This window comes from Neovison vison, chromosome 13 (genome assembly GCF_020171115.1).
Source record: "Neovison vison isolate M4711 chromosome 13, ASM_NN_V1, whole genome shotgun sequence".
Lineage (NCBI taxonomy): Eukaryota > Metazoa > Chordata > Mammalia > Carnivora > Mustelidae > Neogale > Neogale vison.
In genome coordinates this window covers 47,540,768-47,561,001 of record NC_058103.1, presented here as the reverse complement: position 1 = coordinate 47,561,001, position 20,234 = coordinate 47,540,768, and the positions used below count along the sequence as shown (strand labels likewise).

Genomic DNA, 20,234 nt, shown 5'->3' with positions numbered 1-20,234 from the left:
TTATTTGTATTATATGTAGGTGCTTGCATGCACATGTCATATATGTAAAATTTATAAATATACTCACATAGATAAAATACGTATATTTGCATACTACTTTACATATGCTAACTATATCACAGCTGCATTTCAAGAAACATACATAGGCACTTATAGTGTGTAGTGTAAAAATGCTAGAGTCAGGTTATAGCATGTACTAGATTGCGTTTGGTAGTTAGCAGATTTTCTCCTTGCCACATTTGTATAATAGACCCCAAATTAAATATATTTTTACTAAAAAAAATAAAATAAAATAAATGCTTTTACTAAAATTGCTACGACTGTACTGTAAACTGATCCCTTCTCAAATTGCTGTGTGTTCTACTCATCCAGAATAGTGGTGTCAGAACTGCAACTCAACCACCTAAACTTTTCAGTTACTCAGTTTGTTTGTTTTTTTTTTTTTTTTTTGGCCTTCCAGGTCTTCTTTGCTAATGATGACTATTCATCCAAGAGAGTGTTATCCTTTGTCCAAGGAGAGGAGTAGCTCTCTCCAACCCAGCATTTGTATAACAAATTTCATGGAAGAATTCTGGCTTCACTTGGGTTATACATTCACCCTTCAGACCAAGCACTGGGACTGGAGAATGGGGAACCCCGTTTGGCCAGCTTTGGTCACATTCATACCCTATGTCATCTCTTCACCCTTCCAAAGTAGAGAATACACTGATTGATAGCCCCACTGGAAACATGTGGGATTGGAGAGGGGGCACTCCTGGTGGAAAGAAGATGCCAAAGAGAATTACACAGATGTCTTCGACATTGCATCTTTTGGTCAACCAGCATATTGGAACCTATGCATTCATATACACTTTCTCTTTTTCAATCATAAAATTTCAAAGGAGTCACCACCTAGGATAATGTAACTGCCCCATTTATAATCAACATTACACTTAACCTTCCCCACCCCAAAGTTCAGCCGACTTGTTGTATCTGGCTCTGAATTCCAGATCTCTAGGTGATATGTATTTTTGCTGATCAGTTGTAGATGTGCCTTTTTATGACCTGGCAGCACATGACTGTTGTTTCAATCCACCCAGTAACCTGATACCTAATACTTTATATTCATTATCTCAGTTTCACCTTTTTAATAGTTCTAGAAGGCCAAAATTACATATTTTACAGCTCAGAGATTAGGTTACTGGTACCTGGTAAGTACCTGGTAATAATGGAAGTGTACTTATGTGAGAAGTTTGGCAGTACACTCCATTAAAAATTTAAGTTTCAAGAATGCTAAACATCAAAGCGGCCTCTGAAGCCAGAGGCTAGTAAGACATTCAAAAAGTTGAAAAAGTTGACTTCAAGATTCAAGCCAGGTTTCTGAGTTTTGACTCAATTGCTGACATTTAGTTGGACAGTATGTGTTTAGTAAATGTTGTACTATTACAGGCATACCTCAAGACATTGCAAGTTGGTTTCAGATCACGGCAGAGAAGTGAATATGGTAATAAAGCAAGTCCAATGAACTTTTTGGTTTCCCAGTGCATACAAAGGTAGTATTTGCACTATACTGTTATCTTTTAAGGACATAATAGTATTATGTCTAAAAAAAAGTATGTACCTTAATTCAAAATACTATATTGCTAAAAAAAAAAAATGCTAACCATCATCTCATTTTTTATGAGGTCATAATTCTTTTGCTGGAAGGTCTTGCCTGTGCAGTGATGACTGCTGACTGATCAGAGTGGTGGTTGCTGAAGGTTGGGGTAGCTGTGGCAATTTCTTAAAATAAGACAGTACTGAAGTTTCCCATGTCAGTTGACTCTTCCTTTCATGAACAATTTCTCTGTCTCATGTGATGCTGTGTGATAGCATTTTACCTGCAGTAGAACTCACTTCACAAGTGGCTTCAATACTCAAACCCTTCTGCTGCTTTATCATCTAAACCTATGTTGTATTCTGCATACTTTGTTGTCATTTCCACAGTCTTCAGAGCTTCTTCACCAGTAGTAGGTAACATTTCAAGAAATCACTTTCTTTGCTCATCTATAATAAAAGCAACTCCTTATTGATTCAAGTTTTATCTTGAGATTGTAGCAATTCAGTCCCGTCTTCAGGCTCCACTTTTAACTCTGGTTCTCTCACTGTTTCTACCACATCTGCAGTTATTCCCTCCACTGAAGTCTTGAATCCCTCAAAGTCATCCATGAGGGTTGGAATCCACGACTTCCAAACTCCTGTTCATGTTTATATTTTGACCTTTTCCCATGAATCATGATGTTCTTAACGGCATCTAGAATGGTGACTGTTGGTTTTCAATTGATTTTGCCTAGATCCATCAGAGGAATGGCTACCCATGGCAGCTAGAGCCTTATGGAAAGTATTTCTTAAATAATAAAACTAGAAAGTCAGGATGACTCCTTGATCCATCAGCTTCAGAAAGGATGTTGTGTTAGCAGGCTTGAAAACAACATTAATCTCGCTGTGTCTCCATCAGAGCTCTTGGGTGACCAGGTACACGAGCAATGAGCAGTAATATTTTGAAAAGAATCTTTTCCTGAATGGTAGGTCTCCATAGTGGACCTAAAATATCCAGTAAACCATGTTGTAAACAGATGAGCTATCGTCCAGGCTTTGTTGTGCCATTTACAGAGCACAGGCAGAGTAGAGCTAGCATTATTCCTAAGGGCCCTGGGATTCTCAGATTGGTAAATGAGTGTTAGCTTCAACTTCAAGTCACTAGCTGCATTAGCCCCTAGCAAGGGAGTCAGCCTGTCCTTTGAAGCTTTGAAGCCAGGCATTGACTTCTCTCCAGTTATGAATTTTTTAGATGGCATCTTCTGACAGAAGGCTGTTTCACAACATTGAAAATCTGTTGTTGAGTGTAGCACCCTCATTTATTATTGGAGCTACATCTTCTGGGTAACTTGTAGCTTCTACATCAGCACTTGCTGCTTCACCTTGCACTTGTACGTTATTGGGATGGCTTTTTTTTTTTTTTTTTAAACTTCATGCTAGCTTCATACATTTTCTGTAGCTTCCTCAACTCTTTCAGCCTTCCTTATCTCTTGGCATTTGTTCACTGACGTGGCACATTCCTTCAAGAATTTTTCCTTTGCATTCACAGTTTGGCTAAATGGTGCAAGAGGCCTACCTTTCAGCCTGTGTTGGCTTTTGCATTGCCTTCCTTACTAAACTTAATCCTTTCTAGCTCTTGATTTTAAGTAGAAGACATGCAACTCTTCCTTCAACATGAAGGCTTAGAGACCATTGTAGGGTTACTAATTGTTCTTATTCCAGTATCATTGTTTTGCAGAGAATAGGAAGGCAAGGGAGACAGGGAATGGGTAGTTGGCAGAGCAGTCAGAGCACCCACATTTATTTATTAAGTTCACTGTTTTATATGGGCACCCCACACAATTCCAGTAGTAACACTAAGGATCACTGATCACACATCACCATTACAAATATAATAATAATGAAAAGGTTGAAATGTTATGAGGATTACCAAATGAAACAGAGACACAAAGTTAGCAAATGCTATTGGGAAAATGTTGCCAGCAGGCTTTCTACAAACCTTAAATTTGTTTAAAAAAAACAACAAAACAAAACAAAACTGATAACCCCTCCTCCCCGCCAAACACATTATCTGTGAAATGCAATAAAACAAAGTTCAATAAAACAAGATATGCCTCTATTTAAAAAAAAAAAAAAAGCTGATGGTGAAGAGTAATGAATTTAAGGAAACTTACTCTCAGTTGTTGGTTCTCAACCGTGGGTGATTTTGCCCCAAAGGGGCATTCGACAATATCCAAAGAAATTTTGGGTTGTCACAACTGGGAAGTGGGGGGATTCTCCTGACATCTAGTGGGTAGAGGCCAGGAATGCTGCTGAACATCCCACAATGCCCCAGATGTCCCACACTACAAGGATATTTGACCCATAATGTCAGTAATGCCAAGGTTAAGAAACCCTGCTGTAGGATCTTCCCTGTCCAAAGGCACTGTGTAGTAAGTGAAACAACCCACACTTAGTGAGCAAGCCTGCTGTCAGAGATGAAAAGAAATCTGGGTTAGGGAAATAGATAAGAAGGATAACTACAAGCTACTGAACTGTTACTGTAAAGGTAGAGATTTGAAGTAACATACCAAGAGCATTTACACAAATGAGTTATCCATGATGCAGAATTTCTAACCGAACATGAGTTAGCCCAGATTCAAGGGAAGGGGAAATAGAACCCATCTCTTAATGGGAAGCATGGCAAAGAGTCTACAGTTTTCTTTAATATACCATAAGTGCTTAACAGTAGCACCTGGCACATGCTAAGTATGTACTAAATGTTAGCTAGAATTAGTGCTCTTATTCTGAAGAGTAGGTGAACCTGGGCATTTACTGTTCCCTTTTGGAACACTTCCCCTGGGATGGATGGATCAATGGAAGGAAGGAAGGAAGGAAGGAGAGAAGGAAATGATATCCCTCTCTTAATTTTGTTACCAGCTCAAATATCAACTTATAAAAGATGCTTCCCCTGATTGATTACCCTGTATGAAATAGCATCTACGCTACCACCTTATCTCCGTCAACTCTCTCATCTACTGGGTTTATTCTTCTTCACAGTAGATATCACCATCTACATTATATGTTTATTGTCTCTCTCCATCAGAGCAGGATATTTGTTTTGTTCAGTGTTATATGCTCTGCACCTATGACAACACTTAGAATGTTGTAGGTGTTTAATGTGTATACATGGAATGAATGAATAAATCAATGAGGGAAAAAAACCAAGCCAACATTGGTAAAATGTTACCAATGGTGTTTGGATATCACTTTTACGAATACCAGACACTAAAGAGGCTATATACTATTTATTCCAAAATGAAAAATGATACCACAGTACTCATATATTTCATGCTGTCAGATGTCTTCCCATGAGAGTCGCCCATCAGAATACACGTGCTCTTGGGAAGCAAAGACAGTATCATTATCTTAAGTTTCTCAGCAAGAGGTATGTCCCTAACAAGATCCTGAGCTCAAAGGTGTATGAGCACATCTTCTATTGCTATTGTATTCTGCTTATTAGCAAATAAATATCATGGTACTGTGTGTATGACATGAGCTTCCTAAATGTATAATAATTAAATTAAAAGGGCTCTCTGTGATCCAGTTTTCCAAGGTAAATTTTGATCTTGTTTTTGTTTTTGTTGACTGTTGAAAAGTGGCTACTCACCATGCTTGCCTTACAGAAGTCATCATATCACAGTACCACCTGTTCATTTTTTTTAGGGTGACAATCTCAGAATTGAGAATCCTCCTTTGCCTCCATTCAGAGTGAGATTATATCATGTGTTGGAGATATCTGGCAACCTGGTTCTTTTTTGTTAGTATACTTTATTATTTTAGAATACTTTTAGATATATAGGACTTGCGAAGAGCACAGGAGTTCGTAGAAACCCACATGTACCCACTTTCCCCCATTGTTAACATCTTACACGAGGGTGCTACATTTGTCACAACAGATAACCAGTATTGATACATTATCATAAACTAAAGTTCATACTTTTATGAACCAGTTTAAAGATTAATTCCTATAATTTCTATATAATATTCTTATATATATTCTATATAATACTCCTATATTATATGTTATTATATTTGTATATATAATTAATTCCTATATAATTCCTATAATTTCTAAAAAATGAAAACTGGTATTCAGTGTACACACATCAGGTGGTGGCTTCCTGATTCTTAAAACAAACAAAGTAACTTTGAACCAATGGGGCTTATCAGAAGTGAGGGACTTATAAAAATGTGGGTTTAAAATTCAACTGGGGGAATCTTCTAGCTTAACATATTTTATTTGCAAGTTAGATATTAATAAAGATAACAGGAGGGGATTTGATCATTATTAAAGCTGTTTTGTTGTTGCCTGAAAATATGACACTACAACATGATGTATTCTTCATAAATATCTATCCTAAAAGCAATAATCCACCCTGAGATCCCTGGACAGAAAAGGGCTGCCTGGAGTAGGACATTTGCTCTCCTGGGGGCTGAGTTGGGACTCAGCTGAGAACAGAGCATAGGTAGCCAGTGGCTCAGAGGCTACTTTCTGCAATTCAAATTGGTATAAATTGAGTCTGATTCTTTTCCCCAGAACTGTCTGAAATGTATGATTAAATTTTATACTGGAGCATATTAGAGATATAGACATTTTACTGTTTCATTGGAACCTTTTAACCAGCTTTCATGCAGTCCTGGATGAAGTAAAAATTTCATCCTATCTCTCTTTTAGGACTTTTTAGTTTGCCATCCTCAAAGCAGAAAAGGCAGCCAAGGAGCAGTACTGCTTCTTAAAGACTCTACTTTTTATGAAATTTTCTTTAATAATCCCCCTCCAATCTTTTTTTTTTCACTGCATTATTTGAATCATAAAATAAGTAAAAATTGTACTCAAATGAAATTTGAAAATTATCTTAATGAAGCTCTGGAAACATCTTAAACCTCAGAAAATATTTTTTCCTTAGTTTATTTTTTTAATTCTGAAAAGTAGGTCAAGAGAAATACTCCCGCTTTAGTTGGTTTAATTAGGAATAGAAAATTATAGGAGTAACTCAATTTGAGTTGTAGATTTAAATAAGAATTACACTGGGATAAATATCAGTTAAGATTTTGAATTTAAGTAAGATGCTTTTAATGATAGCCTGTAATTTCTTCTTGAAAATATTTTAATAGAGAGGAGACCTACGTGTTAGAATAGATCAGCACATAAGAAAAAATCTGTCATTTTAGGATGTGACAAGGGAATTGCTTTATAGCCATACTTCTCAAATGGTATGTTTAAGAGTTTATTCTACAGGGCCTTAATAGATAGGACTTAGAGGAGAGGGAAAGTATTCAGTGACCAAGTAAATTAAACAAATTTTAAAAATTGCCTGCAGGACTCCTCAGAGCCTTTAATATTGAGGATTTTTTTTTCCAGTTACAGCAATGATGTCTTTACATATGTTGCTTATTCCTTGTTCTATACCTCATGATGTTTTCCCAGTATATGCTATGAAGGTATTATAACCAATAGTCTGCTCAGTACCTTCCTTCTGTTCATTCAAGTGTGGTTTTTATATCTATGTGTCAGAAATACCTGGGAGCTTTTTTAAAAGATTAAGATTCCTGAACCCTTACCTGGGAGATTGTAAGGGAGCTCAGGATTCTGTATTTATTACACATACCCAGGTGATTCTGAGGCAACCAACCCCAGTCTTACAACTGGTGTTTTGGAACTGTTGAACTAAAAGTGGATTGGACTTGGGGTGCACTTAATTCATGGTTGGAGAAACATGGCCTAACCATCCCATACTGGAGATGAACTGCCATGCTGAACTTCGGTGATCCTATAGGGTAAGGTCCTGGCTACAACTTAATGTGAAACAATTGCTATTGATCCTTTAAGAAAAGCAGAATACTTCTAAGGGGGTTTCTGGTCACCTTTCTAATAAGGAAATACTGTATATAAGATTGGCATTTGTTTTTACTCGGTTTGAATACCTGCCTTGTGGATGATATTTTTATTCATACTTTAAGAATAAATAATAGTTTATGTTTACTCCTAATGCCAAATAAGATCGTATTCTTTCTCATTTCCTGCTGATAACAGGTGGACATTTAACCTTAAGCAAATAGACCAGATTATATCTCATTTATGCTTTGATTTATGTGAGCTTTTTTGGTAAAACTGTGTGGTTATACTCTCTGATTGGTAAAACAATTTGTATTCATGGAAATTCTCTTCTGCTCTGTCTGCTGGAAAGAGACAATATAAATACTGTTGGAGAAAAATAATTACTGTTGGCTTGAGGGGCAACTAGCCTTAACATATCTTGGTTGGATAGTGTTATATTAGCAATAATATATGAAACAGTGTAGACATACTCATTTAAAAGTAGAAATTATCCCCTATTGTTTTAAAATTATTCTCCAAAGTTTTGCCAGTGCAATAAGACATGAAACAAAGAAACGGTGTGAGTATTGAAGATTAGAGATAAATCTTCATTACTTGCAAAAAAAAAAAAATTGTATACATTGAAACCTGAGAGAAGTTAAAAAATAATGTGTTTAGGGGAGCCTGGGTGACTCAGTGGGTTAAGCCTCTGCCTTCAGCTTGGGTCATGATCCCAGGGTCCTGGGATCGAGCCCTGCATTGGGTTCTCTGCTCAGCGGGGAGCCTGCCTCCCCCCTCTCTCTCTGCCTGCCTCTCTGCCTACTTGTGATCTCTGTCTGACAAATAAATAAAATCTAAAAAAAAATAATGTGTTTAATAAACTGATTAGATATCCACAGTTCTTTTGTATACAAATATGGTCGATATATACAGTTTTGTTATTTTTACATGTTAGTTGGTTGGTAAAGTACATAGAGGGATTGTTTGTGTTGTCAGGTTAAAGGATCAGGAGAGAGAGAGAGAGAGCACTGCCGTAAAAACTCAGGGAGAAAAAAGTTTTAAGTAGGGCTTAACCTTGTTAAGGGAGAGAGATCAACTGAATGAATCCTAGAGATTCTGCTGATGGTCTGGAGATCCTGACTGCCTATTGGTAGAACCACGTTGGCGAAGCAAAGGAGTAAAAAAGCCAGACCACAGTGGTTGAAGAAGGAATGTAATGAAAACGCCAAGACATTTAACTTGAGTTTGTAATGGAAAAAAAGAGCAAGATTGAGAATTTTGTTGTTGCGGCTGTTTTGTCATTGTGTTTGTTTATTTCTGGAAGCCTTCGTTTATCTCCCACTGTGAGCTTGGAAGTTCCTCAAAGGCAGGTTCTCTGCCTCTGCAAGCCTTGCAGCACATAGCACTGCTTTGAATGTATGAGGCACTCACTGGCTTTATGTTTAATTCATGACTGTGAATGAAAGTTTTAAAGCAGTTGATAGTGGGCAAAATACAGAACACATTTCAGGGAGTTCTCATTTATTAAGCCAGACAACCCCAGCTCTGAGACTTGCTGTCCCGGTGCCAGGAGCAGTTGTGCGGCTGCTCATCTGGCTCTCTCCTCGCCGGTCTCGCTGCCATTATTTATGGCTGGCTTTGGGGCTTTTCCTACAGCTATGAAACCTACGCAGTGGAACATCATGCTGCTTCTCCTGCAGGGCGTGTGATGAGGAGCGGAGTCTGGCTTTGGAGTGCTCGGAACCAGAGGAATTGCCGAGGACTCGGAGCCCAGCCCTGACCACTAGAGAGCCCACAACACAATGAACAAATTGAACTTCCACAACAACAGAGTCATGCAAGACCGCCGGAGTGTGTGTATTTTCCTCCCCAATGATGAATCTTTGAACATCATCATAAATGTAAGTAGATCCAACTTTAGAAATGTTTGAATATTCTGTTCGCAGTGGTGACCACATTCAAGTTACTACCTGGTGAAGGACGAAAGCCTTACAGAAGGCGACTGTGAGTAATGGAGCAGAACTGGGGTATTTAAGTTATCTATACAAGGATAAACTGAATTATGGCTTAAGAGCAGCTGCTTTCAATGTTCTTTCACCTGGGGGCAAGATAGCAGAATTTTGGTGACCATATTATAGAAAAACTAACACCTTACTATTTTACAACTTTTTACTGAAATATAAATTCTTATTAATATATAATGTGTTTGCTTTTTAAATGCTTTTGAGTTGACACACACATGAAATGGTAGTAATTGCTAGCTTCTTACTATGCGTCTTGATCATTAATAGTAGCCTGAGTCTAGCCAATTTCAGGAAAGGCTGTGCACTTGAGCACTAAGCTCTGGCTTTCAGTTTTTGAGTCAGAGTTAACTTTCTTAGTTAACCTGGACATTGAGGAATAGAGTTATATCTACAGCAAAGTGTAGGGATCTTAAGTGTGCAGCTCAGAGAATTTTTACAAGTGTATTTACGCGTGTAATCATCATCCAGCTTGAGATATGCTGTATTTTCAGCACCCCGGAAGATCTTTTGTGACTCCACCTGCACAGTAGTCTCTACCCAAAGGGTAGTAACTGTTTCCTCCTCTGTAATTTGTTTCTGAACTTCATGCAGCTGAAATTATGTGTTGTGTTCTTTTTTTGTATCTGACTCCATTCAGTCAACATTTGGCCTGTGAAATTCATTTACACTATTGCACATAACACTAATTCCTTTTGACTGTTGTGTAATATTCCGTTTTGTGAATATGCCCTATTTGTTTGTCCTATTTGTTTATCCATTTATTGTTGATGAATATTAGGTTATTGTAAGTATTGGGCTATTATGAATAAAACTGTTATGAGCGTTTTATGTGTATACCCGTATGTATACTTTTCTGGGGTTTATTCAAGAGTAGAGTTGAGAATCTATGCATATCTGTGTTAAGCTTTGGCAGAGGTTGCCAAACAGGTTTATAGTAATCAGAAACATGCCTAGCATTTTTCAGCCCCTCTCCCTGTTACCAGCTTTCATATTCTTCCTTTCACTGATTGTATTCAGTTGGAATTGGGGAGAAACTTGCCTCAGTGCATGCCTTAAATTGGTTTTCTTTGCTATATGCTAATATATCTTTAACTCAATTTCTATATAAAAGAATCTCTCTAAGTGTTACACTGAATATATATGACATTTAAGTAGCTTCATTAAAAAATTTAGACAGGAAAAGGTTCTACTTATTACCATAATTATTTTGGTTTTATTCTGACAATCGCCATAGTTTCTCAGTTTTAGTTTCTTGATTTACTAATGTAACCTCGTTTTTGCTCAGAGGGATTGTTCGAGCATCCAACCTACCTCTTGGATGAATTTTATCATCTGTTGGACAGAATTTCTTTTGATTAACAACATCATTATTCAGAGTAACTGAAGTTGTTTTTGAGTATGTGAAGTGATAGGCTATTATTTTTACACTTCGTTTTTAAAAACCTAATGAAACTCAGCAGCTAATCTTTTTCAGTTTGGTCATGGGCAGAATACGTTAACATGTAATTATACTAATATAGGTGAATATGCTATTTCAGTTTTTATATAATTATTTTATTAAAAGATACCCACTGAATTTTTTTTAAAAATTCAAAATCAATGCGTATAGGCTAAGCACTTAGAAACTTCTCTCAGGGGGTACATGGGTGGCTCACTGGGTTAGGCCTCTGCCTTCGGCTCGGGTCATGATATCGGGGTCCTGGGATCGAGTCCCAAGTCAGGCTCTCTCCTCAGTGGGGAGCCTGCTTCCTCCTCCTCTCTCTCTCTCTGACTGCTTCTCTGCCTACTTGTGATCTCTCTCTGTCAAATAAATAAATTTAAAAAAAGAAAGAAAAGAAACTTCTCTCAGTTCTGTTTATGTCTTTAAACATAATCCACTGGTTGCATTGTATATCCATTGTGTTCATGTAAACACTTATCCACACATATAGGATATGGAACGAAACCTTCCTGACCTCAGGTAAGTGGAAGGCAGACTAATCTGTCTTCATGAGGAATTTTATTCATGAAAAATTTATAATTTTCAAAGAAATTAATTTGTACTAAAATCTCAGCTGAGGAACATTAGGAATAACACTTCTGTTAGAACTGTACTATGTGGGACGCCTGGGTGGCGCAGTTGGTTGGACGACTGCCTTCGGCTCAGGGCGTGATCCTGGAGTCCCGGGATCGAGTCCCACATCAGGCTCCCAGCTCCATGGGGAGTCTGCTTCGCTCTCTGACCTTCTCCTCACTCATGCTCTCTCTCACTGTCTCTCTCAAATAAATAAATAAAATCTTTAAAAAAAAAAAAAGAATTAGACTTTAAAAAAAAAAAAAAAAAGAACTGTACTATGTGATTGTGAGAATTGAAGGTTAGCACGTAGCATCATTTCTGACATGACATAGTAGCTGCTATTATTACTTTAATTCCTCATCAGAGATTAATTGTACGTGTCTTCACTTCCCTTATTTTGCAAAATTAGTGTAATATCCTCACAGGATGGTCAGGACTATGGATTGTGTAGCCATCTGTCATCATGATTAAGGAGGGTTTTAAGAGTCACAGGGACCTCACTTGAAATCCCTACTCCTTGACATACTCTATAGCCTTGTGCAAGTTAGTTGGTTTTTTTGTTTGTTTCATTGTTTGTTTTGTCTTTTTTTTTGCTTCTGTTTCCTCATCTATAAAGTAGAGATAATCTTCCTCTCCTCATCAGGGTCATTGTGAGGATTTAAAGATATAACATGAATAAACCGCTAATTGTAGTGCCTGGCAGCTGGGAATTGCTCAGTAAGTGAGCACTTAATAGAGTAGCACTTGTTTTAATTTCTTTGAGCTGTTTGTTCATTTCATTAGGGAGCTCTGTTAATGAAGCTCAAATGGAAAATCTGGACTCCCTCTAGGCCTATAAGATTTTCTTATTCCAGGGCACGTAGACTCCCCTGCCATGTCCAGACTCCTCTCTAGCAAGCTGTTGAACAAAGGAGGGAGAAGGGACCATGTTAAGTAGTGTGGAGGCCCCTCATTGCTAGAAAACCAATTCAGGGCTGCCAAAGGTCTCTCTTTTTCCACAGTGTTATCTTTGTATTCATATGCCTGCAGTTGATATTTGTAGTGTTGTTGTCTAACAAATTAACTGTAGCAAAAACAGTTTTATTAATGGTCTCATTTTGTCCTCATTTCTAAATATTTTTCAAACAAAGATAGTTTATTCCTTGACATGTGTAGTTGATATGATAGAGTGTTGTCTTTCTGCATGTGGGGTAAACTTTGTTTTGATCATTCTAGTTTCTCCATGAGTTTGAACTAGTAGGGGATGTTTTAAATGATTTCAATCATCTAGTAAATGTTAAATATGGAAACTTGGTAAATCTTGACAATAAAATTATGGTAAATGTACAAAAAATTTTTGAGTAATATAAACAGTGGCCAAGAGTTTATACCTGTTCACTAAGACTAAAGGAACAAGTCGTCTTTTTTGGGGGGCGGGGAGGGAGGATATATTTTAAACGTGCTTGCCCAGTAACAATGACATTTATTTATTTATTTCAAATATTCATTTATTTTAGAGAGAGAATGAGCAGGGGGAGGGGCAGAAGGAGAAGGAGAGAATCTCGGGCAGACTCCCCACTGAGTGTGGAGCCTAACACAGGTCTCTATCTCAGGGACCCGGGATCATGATGTGAGCTGAAACCAAGAGTCAGACCCTAAACCAACTGAGCCAGCCAGGCTCCCAAGCCACTGACGTTTAGGACCAAATGCTGCTTTTATTACCACGTTCCATATGGAATGTATTTTTAGATAATACTTTAATTCTTAATAGCTCATACTCTATATAGCACTTTTTAAAGCTCCATTGCCCCTGAAGATTAAAGAACTTGAAAAATTTTACAATCAGCTAAAACGTAGCCTTAAAGACTCATAATATGCAAATACAAATAACTCAAGCTTGTTTTCACAGCAGGTAAGACTTCAGAGCCACAGCCTTACTTAATTATAGTTTTAAACAAGAATACTACTTACTTTCTAGTTGTTAGACGTTTATCAGTAGGCTCCAAATACTTGATTTAAATTTAGCAGAGCAATAAAAAGTATGTGGGATATATATATACACATATATATACACACACATATATATGGAGGAAATGTACAGCATTATTTGAATAGCAATTACACAGAGTTACACCATGGTTTGTTTGTGTACATAGTTTGTGGTTTGTAATTTTTCAGTTAACTTTTTATCATGTTTTATCCTAAGAGCTTTGTTTATGACATTTTAAAATATAGTCAAAACTAAGGATTAAAGTTTCCTTGGATGGTATGACATTTTAAGTCTCAAATTTGTAGTATATTATCAAGAAGAAAAGCTTCCTTTTAAAGATACTTGTCTGACTCAGCTTTTGATAATCTGAGTAGCCTGTTTTGGATACCTTCTGAAATATTTATTGTGCACCATGGTTTTAGAATAAGGCCTTGTCCATGTGTCCTAAGATTTATGAGTCTTGTACAAGACAGTATTGGTACCTTACTACCATTTCATAAACATTCGTATTGTGATAATCATTACTGAAACACAATACAGATTAAAGCAATTTCCGTGAACCAACGGTTGTTTCACTAGTGTTGCTTGTAGTTTTAAGATGTATATTTAGGGTGGATTAAATTGCCTAACTGTGGGGGTGCCTGATTGGCTCAGTCAGTTAAGCATCTGATCCTGATCTCAGAGTCATGGGATCAAGCCGGCATCAGACTCCCAAGTTCAGCATGGAGTCTGCTGGAGATTCTTTCCCCCTGCCTCTCCCTCCCACTTGCTATTCCTCCCACTTGAAAGCTTGATCGATCTCTCTCTCTCTCTCTCTCTCTCTAAAATAAAATCTTTTAAAAATAAAAATTAAAAAAATAAATTGCCTGATTGTGGCTCAGTGAGTGGGCTTGGTTTACTTGCTATCTCAAGTTGTGTTGTGTTGTTTTGTTTTTTTCTCTACAGGTTAAAATTTTGTGTCACCAGTTGCTGGTTCAGGTGTGTGACCTACTGAGGCTAAAGGACTGTCACCTGTTTGGACTCAGTGTCATACAAAGTAGGTCTTCGTCCCATCTGTGATGGAATTTAGCCAACTATCCCTGAGGAAATGATGTTTTATAGCTGTAACTTAATTTAGGCACATGGTGATAAGATTGTGATTATCAAAATACCCATAAGCTGGTCATTATTTTTAGTCTAGTATTCATTTTTTAAATCTTAACTGATCTATTTCTTTTAAGATTCAGTATTTTAGGCCATGTATTATAGTTTGAACTTAAAAATGGGTTCCTTTGTAGGAATCTAGATTTTGTGGTTTGTTCTTTTGTGTTTTAATGAACCAAGCTTGGTTTTTGTTTCCTTGCACTCTGGGAGCAGCTGGAGCTAGTAGGGAATTTCTTGAGTATTTTTATAATTTCTTTTATGATTTTTGACATTAAAGCATAAGAAAAATAACTCTATTCAAGTTCTCGTACTCTTGACTATATAGTATAACAAAGTGATCTACTAATTTGCTCCTATTTTCTGTTTTTCCCTCTTCACACCTTCTCTTTTTTCCAATTAGACTGTATGACATGGAGATAAGGGATCAGTTTTTTCTGTATATTTTCTGTGAAGGTTTTCTCCACATAAAGGGCTCAATACAAGTCTCTTCCCACCCCACCCCCATAATATCTTGAGTTAAGTTACTAGGATTTACCTGCAACCATTCCTGATGAGCTTTTTTTTTTTTTTCAAATCACGTTTTTAAATTTATCTAGTCTTATGTCAAAAGACATATCTTTTATATCTTTGTTTAGTTTTTCAAGAATACTTTTTTATGAAATGTACTTAATTATATTTTATACTTCTTTATGGATCGTATTCTACTACTGGAATTGGTTTAAATTTAAAGGTTTATGACATGTTGAGAATCTGGTTAGTACCATAAAATGCTTAGATCTGCCAGGTGGGAAAGTGTGTCATGATCAGCTGATAAACAAGGTCATTCTCCACCAAAATGTGAACGATTTTCAGTTGTCTTTTTAGGAGAGGCCAGAGAACATGGAGCAGGGGGCAACTCAAGAACCAGTGAATCCACCATTTGCTCTTCAGTTTCTTCCTGTAATAGTTAAAGTGATAAAACTACAGATGCCTAGCCCCATCCTTCTATCAGTGCATCCTTCTAACAGTGTATCCTTCAGTCACTCTTTTGAGGAAGGCCCAGGAGAAATAAGATGCCCTATAGATTCTAAAAAATTTTCCTTTTATTCTAAACTCAAAGTTGTTTCTTTTAATTCTATGACAACAGCCAGACTGTTGGTCTGTGTCGTTCAACAAGTCAGTCTAATAAAACCAGTTTACAGCTTCCTTAGATTTCAAAACGGGAGTCTTTAAGATACCTTTTTTTAAAAGAGAGATTATAGTGTGGCGAAAGAACATTGGAAAAGGAATCAGATGACCTGGTTCTAATTGTGGTTCTACTGCTAGCTAGCTGTGTGGCTTTAGAAATATCACTTGACTTCTCTTGACTTCACTTTTCTCACACATCAACTGGATATTACTGCTTCATCTGCTTTGTCAGATTTTGATATGTGCTCTTGAATTCTTAAAATATAAGGCCATGCTCAAACTGTCAGATGGTAGAGATGTGGTGGTAGTTTAAAAGTATGTGCTGTTACACAGTGAATAGTCTCAGTTCTGTTTATTATATTGCTTCCTCAGATGGCAGCTCAAGCCAAACTCAAATCCTATTCAATAGGAAGGTTGTCTGGTCTTGTTCATTTCATGTTAATTGGTGGCATATGAGAGATGGGAGATAATTTAGTTGATCTGATAAGTGGATTTAAGTAGCACCCTTTTTAGTCCCTGGGACCTTTTTCCCTATCCCTTTCATTCAAATTGATTGGATTAATATGTCATTTATAAACAGTAGCTCTACCCTTCCTATTGTCTTAGGGCTCTTTTTCCATCAACCCCCCTCCTTCCCCCACCTCCAGCATTCAGACAGGAGTGACAGTGTGGTCAGGCTTGTTATCCTGGGAGTAGTCAAACAGACACTACATTTTTATGCAGTGCTTTCCATGAGCATACTCCCTTAGTGGTGTTTAGAAAAAAGGAATAAACTTTTAAAAAAAGCTTAAAACTTTGGGGGCCTAGGTGGCTCAGTGAGTTAAGCTGCTGACTCTTAGTTTTGGCTCAAGTCATCATCTCCTGGTTGTGGGATCGAGCTCAGCAAGGAGTCTGCTTCAGATTCTCTCTCCTCCTTTCCCCTTCTGCCCCTCTCCCTCTCACACACGTCTGCTCTCTCTCTAAAATAAATAAATAAAATAAATAAATAAATAAATAAATAAATAAAATATTTTTTTTTTTTAAGAGTTTTTATTTATTTATGACAGAGAGAGCGAGAGAGGGAACACAAGCACAGAGGAGCTGGAGAGGGAGAAGCAGACTCCCCTCTGAGCACAGAACCTGATATATGGGGCTTGATCCCAGAATGCTGGGATCATGATCCTACCCAAAGGCAGACACTTAATGACTGAGCCACCCAGGTGCTCCAATAAATAAAATCTTTAAAAAAGAAGACTTAAAACTTTGTATGAGATAGGAATGCTGGAAGGTTTTGTTGTGAAATATCTCTTTTAAAAGATTTTTTTTTGGGAAATCTGAAAATTTTAATATTTTTACCAGCTTGTCTTCCCATGTTTAGATCATTTTTACATGAGTTTTCAACAATCATAGTTTGTGCTCATCTTAAGAACATCATCCCCTTGAGGAAACACTTTGGCATTCTTTTTTTGCATGAGATTCTTCTCATTCCACAGGATCAATCACAAAGGCAGTGAGAGCAATGGCTTGCCATTTTATCAGACTGTGTTATAGTGGAGAATAGAGAAGCAATAGTCTTAAAGGCTGTTGTTCACAAATTGTGGGTCAGGGCCCCTCACTTGGAAATAGGTAGTTATCAATGTCCCCTAATTTCTTACATAGCAGTTAGGATGGTGTTTCTGCCCTGTTTCATTATTCTGCATCTCTGATGATAATACTCTGTGAACTCAACAAAAGCGTGTTTCTCTAAGAGCAAGTGCTGGAAGTTTGTGCATTAGGATGACCATAGAAACTAAGTAAAAACAGGAGGTAGAAGCTAATGTTTCTTCTAAATATTACAGATTTTTAATAGTATGTGTTCTGTATTGAAAATGCAAAATAATTCATAAAAAAGCTCAGTAATGTCTAACCAACCTTTTGTCTTTTAGTATCTTGTTGAGTTTTTGTGGTACTGTGTGACTTCAGAACACATTTACAAATCTTGAGGCTTTAAAAAAAAAAAAACCTGTCTTTGTATATATTCTTTTGTTTTAAACCTTTTCTTTGTCATCTCGTCTCCTTTTTTAATGTGCAGATAATGAACATGTCTATATGGAGTTGTCACAAAAGCTGTATAAGTATTGTCCAAAAGAATGGAAGAAAGAGGCCAGCAAGGTACGACAATACGAAGTCACTTGGGTGAGATTACATTTATAAGCAAAATTATTTTGATTTTTTAAAGGGTTTATTTTAGCTGTTATACACTAGAAAAATATTAAATTTAAAAATTTTAATTCATAAAAATATTCTGTAGAAAATGGGAAAGGGAAATGAATAATTAAGTTCCACAATATCATGTTAATGAAGTGTTAGGAGCTTATAGCATATAACAGTAGATTTTAGATCTCTGCTTATATATGAGTGCCTGGGTGGCTCAGCTACTTAAGTGTCTGCCTTAGGCTCGGGTGGTGATCCCAGGGTCCAAGGAGCCCCACGTTGGGCTCCTTGCTCAGCTGGGAGGCTGCTTCTCCCTCTCCCTCTTCCATTCACTCCCCCTGCTTGTGTGCACGCTCTCTCTCGCTCTCTCTCTCTCTTTCTCTCTCTCAAATAAATAAATAAAATCTTTTTTTAAAAAAGATATCTTAGGGGCACCTGGGTGGCTCAGTGGGTTAAAGCCTCTGCCTTCCACTCAGGTCATGATCCCAGGGTCCTGGGATCAAGCCCCACACTGGGCTCTCTGCTCAGCGGGGAGCCTGCTTCCTTCTCTCTCTCTGCCTGCTTCTCTGCCTACTGTGATCTCTGTCAAATAAATAAATAAAATCTTTAAAAAAAAATCTCTTAAATAATGTTGGATAATAACTTTGTAGTAATTTTGGGATAATGCTTTGAAATGAAAACCATGGAAAAAATGCTTTCTCCTCTTTTGTGACTCTATTATTAGCTGTCAAAACTGATGTTCTAGAAGCTACTCATAATTTTTTAATCTACTTTTACTAACCTTTTATACTTTGTTACTTTTTGTTCTGGTGGTGTCTTTATTTAGTAAACATCAATTCCATTTACATTGGGAGATCATTCGCAGGGAGTTTACCTAGTGTTTCCAGGACCATCACTAGTAAATCCTAGTGTCTAATCCCAGATCCTCCAATTTGTATTTTAAGAATTCTTGGGATAAACGGGAAGGCTTCTTGAAAGCCAACTACAAAGTAAGGCACATTAAAGCCTAAATAAACAAACAGAATATTAGAATTTGGTATGTGGAATGTCAGAGGAACAAGAGAACATTTGTAATGAGGAGCAAATGGTCACCACAGGGGATAGAGCTGAGAGAAGAGCTGGATCTCAACTAGAAATTTCCACTGGTATTTATTTTTATCTTCCCTTATGTTGTCATTGGCATTACGGTGAATGAGTATCAGATACGTGATGATGCTTTATAACTTCCCAGGTTTGCATGAACTTGGTATCCATCCATATGGGACAGCTGTCTGTCCTCTGCCTGCCTCCACTGCCCTCCCCCACATCAGAAGTAGATAAAACCTTTCAAGACTTAAAAACTGTCTTGTAAATAACAGTATTTTGTTGATTTGGAAACCCCTTGTAGTAACTAAAAATATCTTGCTTTTTATATGTGTCTTTGTTTTAGGGTATTGACCAATTTGGACCTCCCATGATCATTCACTTCCGTGTACAGTACTATGTGGAAAATGGCAGATTGATCAGGTATGAGGGCAGGAATTCTATAACTTTACTCTCCTGCAACACTCACCTTCTAACATACTGAATAAAGTCCCTGCATGTGTTTGTCTCTAGCTGCTATGATAAAAATTCCAAAGGGGAGGAATTAAAAAAAAAAAATCTTTTTATACACTCATGTATCCTCAGTTCCTAGAACAGAGGTTCAGTAGACATTGAATAAATATTTGTTGAATGAATGAATGATAAACTATCGATAAAAATGTTAATAATATCACTCCCGCACATTTTCCATACTCCACTTTTTTAATAACAAATCAGTCAACAAAAAGATACTTCATTCGAGAAGGAACTAGCATTTTTGTGAAGAATAGAAAAACTAAAGGATTATATTCTTTTCTGGGGGTAGGGTGGGGAGTAGTAGGGCAAGCAAGCAAGAACTCTGTCCTATAAAAATGCATGGTGTTTATACAGCCTGGTTTTCTTTTCACTTTTGGGGTCTTGCTTCTGTTGTTGGCAGTAGCTTTAAAGCTAAGATTACACCCACTGGAGCTTTCCTGTGAGAATCCTAGATGCAGTTTGGCAAGGGCAGGTGACTGATTCTTTTTCCGGAAGTGGGTGCATGAACAATACTATGCTCACGATACAGACCCAGAATTTACCATCTCAGAAGCTCAGTTTATCACTTGTATAGGAGGGTTCAGTGCCAGAAACTTTCAGAGGTGGTGGTTTTATTGACCCATAGAAAATACTGGAAATGTGGACTCTGTTTTACTTATTTACTTTTAAACTCTGAGAAACGCCATG

General features: G+C 37.2%; 1 protein-coding gene across 4 annotated transcripts in view; it reads left to right on the top strand.

The window, feature by feature from the left end:
* The window catches only part of FRMD6 (FERM domain containing 6), a 231,685-nt gene that overhangs the window by 188,201 nt on the left and 23,250 nt on the right, over window positions 1-20,234 (top strand). For 2 of the 4 annotated variants that reach the window (XM_044231226.1, XM_044231227.1), the window contains 4 exons: window positions 9,118-9,318; window positions 14,412-14,502; window positions 17,827-17,930; window positions 19,378-19,454. In XM_044231226.1, coding sequence (XP_044087161.1) covers window positions 9,220-9,318; window positions 14,412-14,502; window positions 17,827-17,930; window positions 19,378-19,454 — 371 coding nt within the window. In that variant the 5' untranslated portion in view covers window positions 9,118-9,219. Of the gene's footprint in view, window positions 1-9,073; window positions 9,319-14,411; window positions 14,503-17,826; window positions 17,931-19,377; window positions 19,455-20,234 lie in introns of those variants that run through there. The other 2 variants (XM_044231228.1, XM_044231229.1) reach the window with 2 other exon arrangements.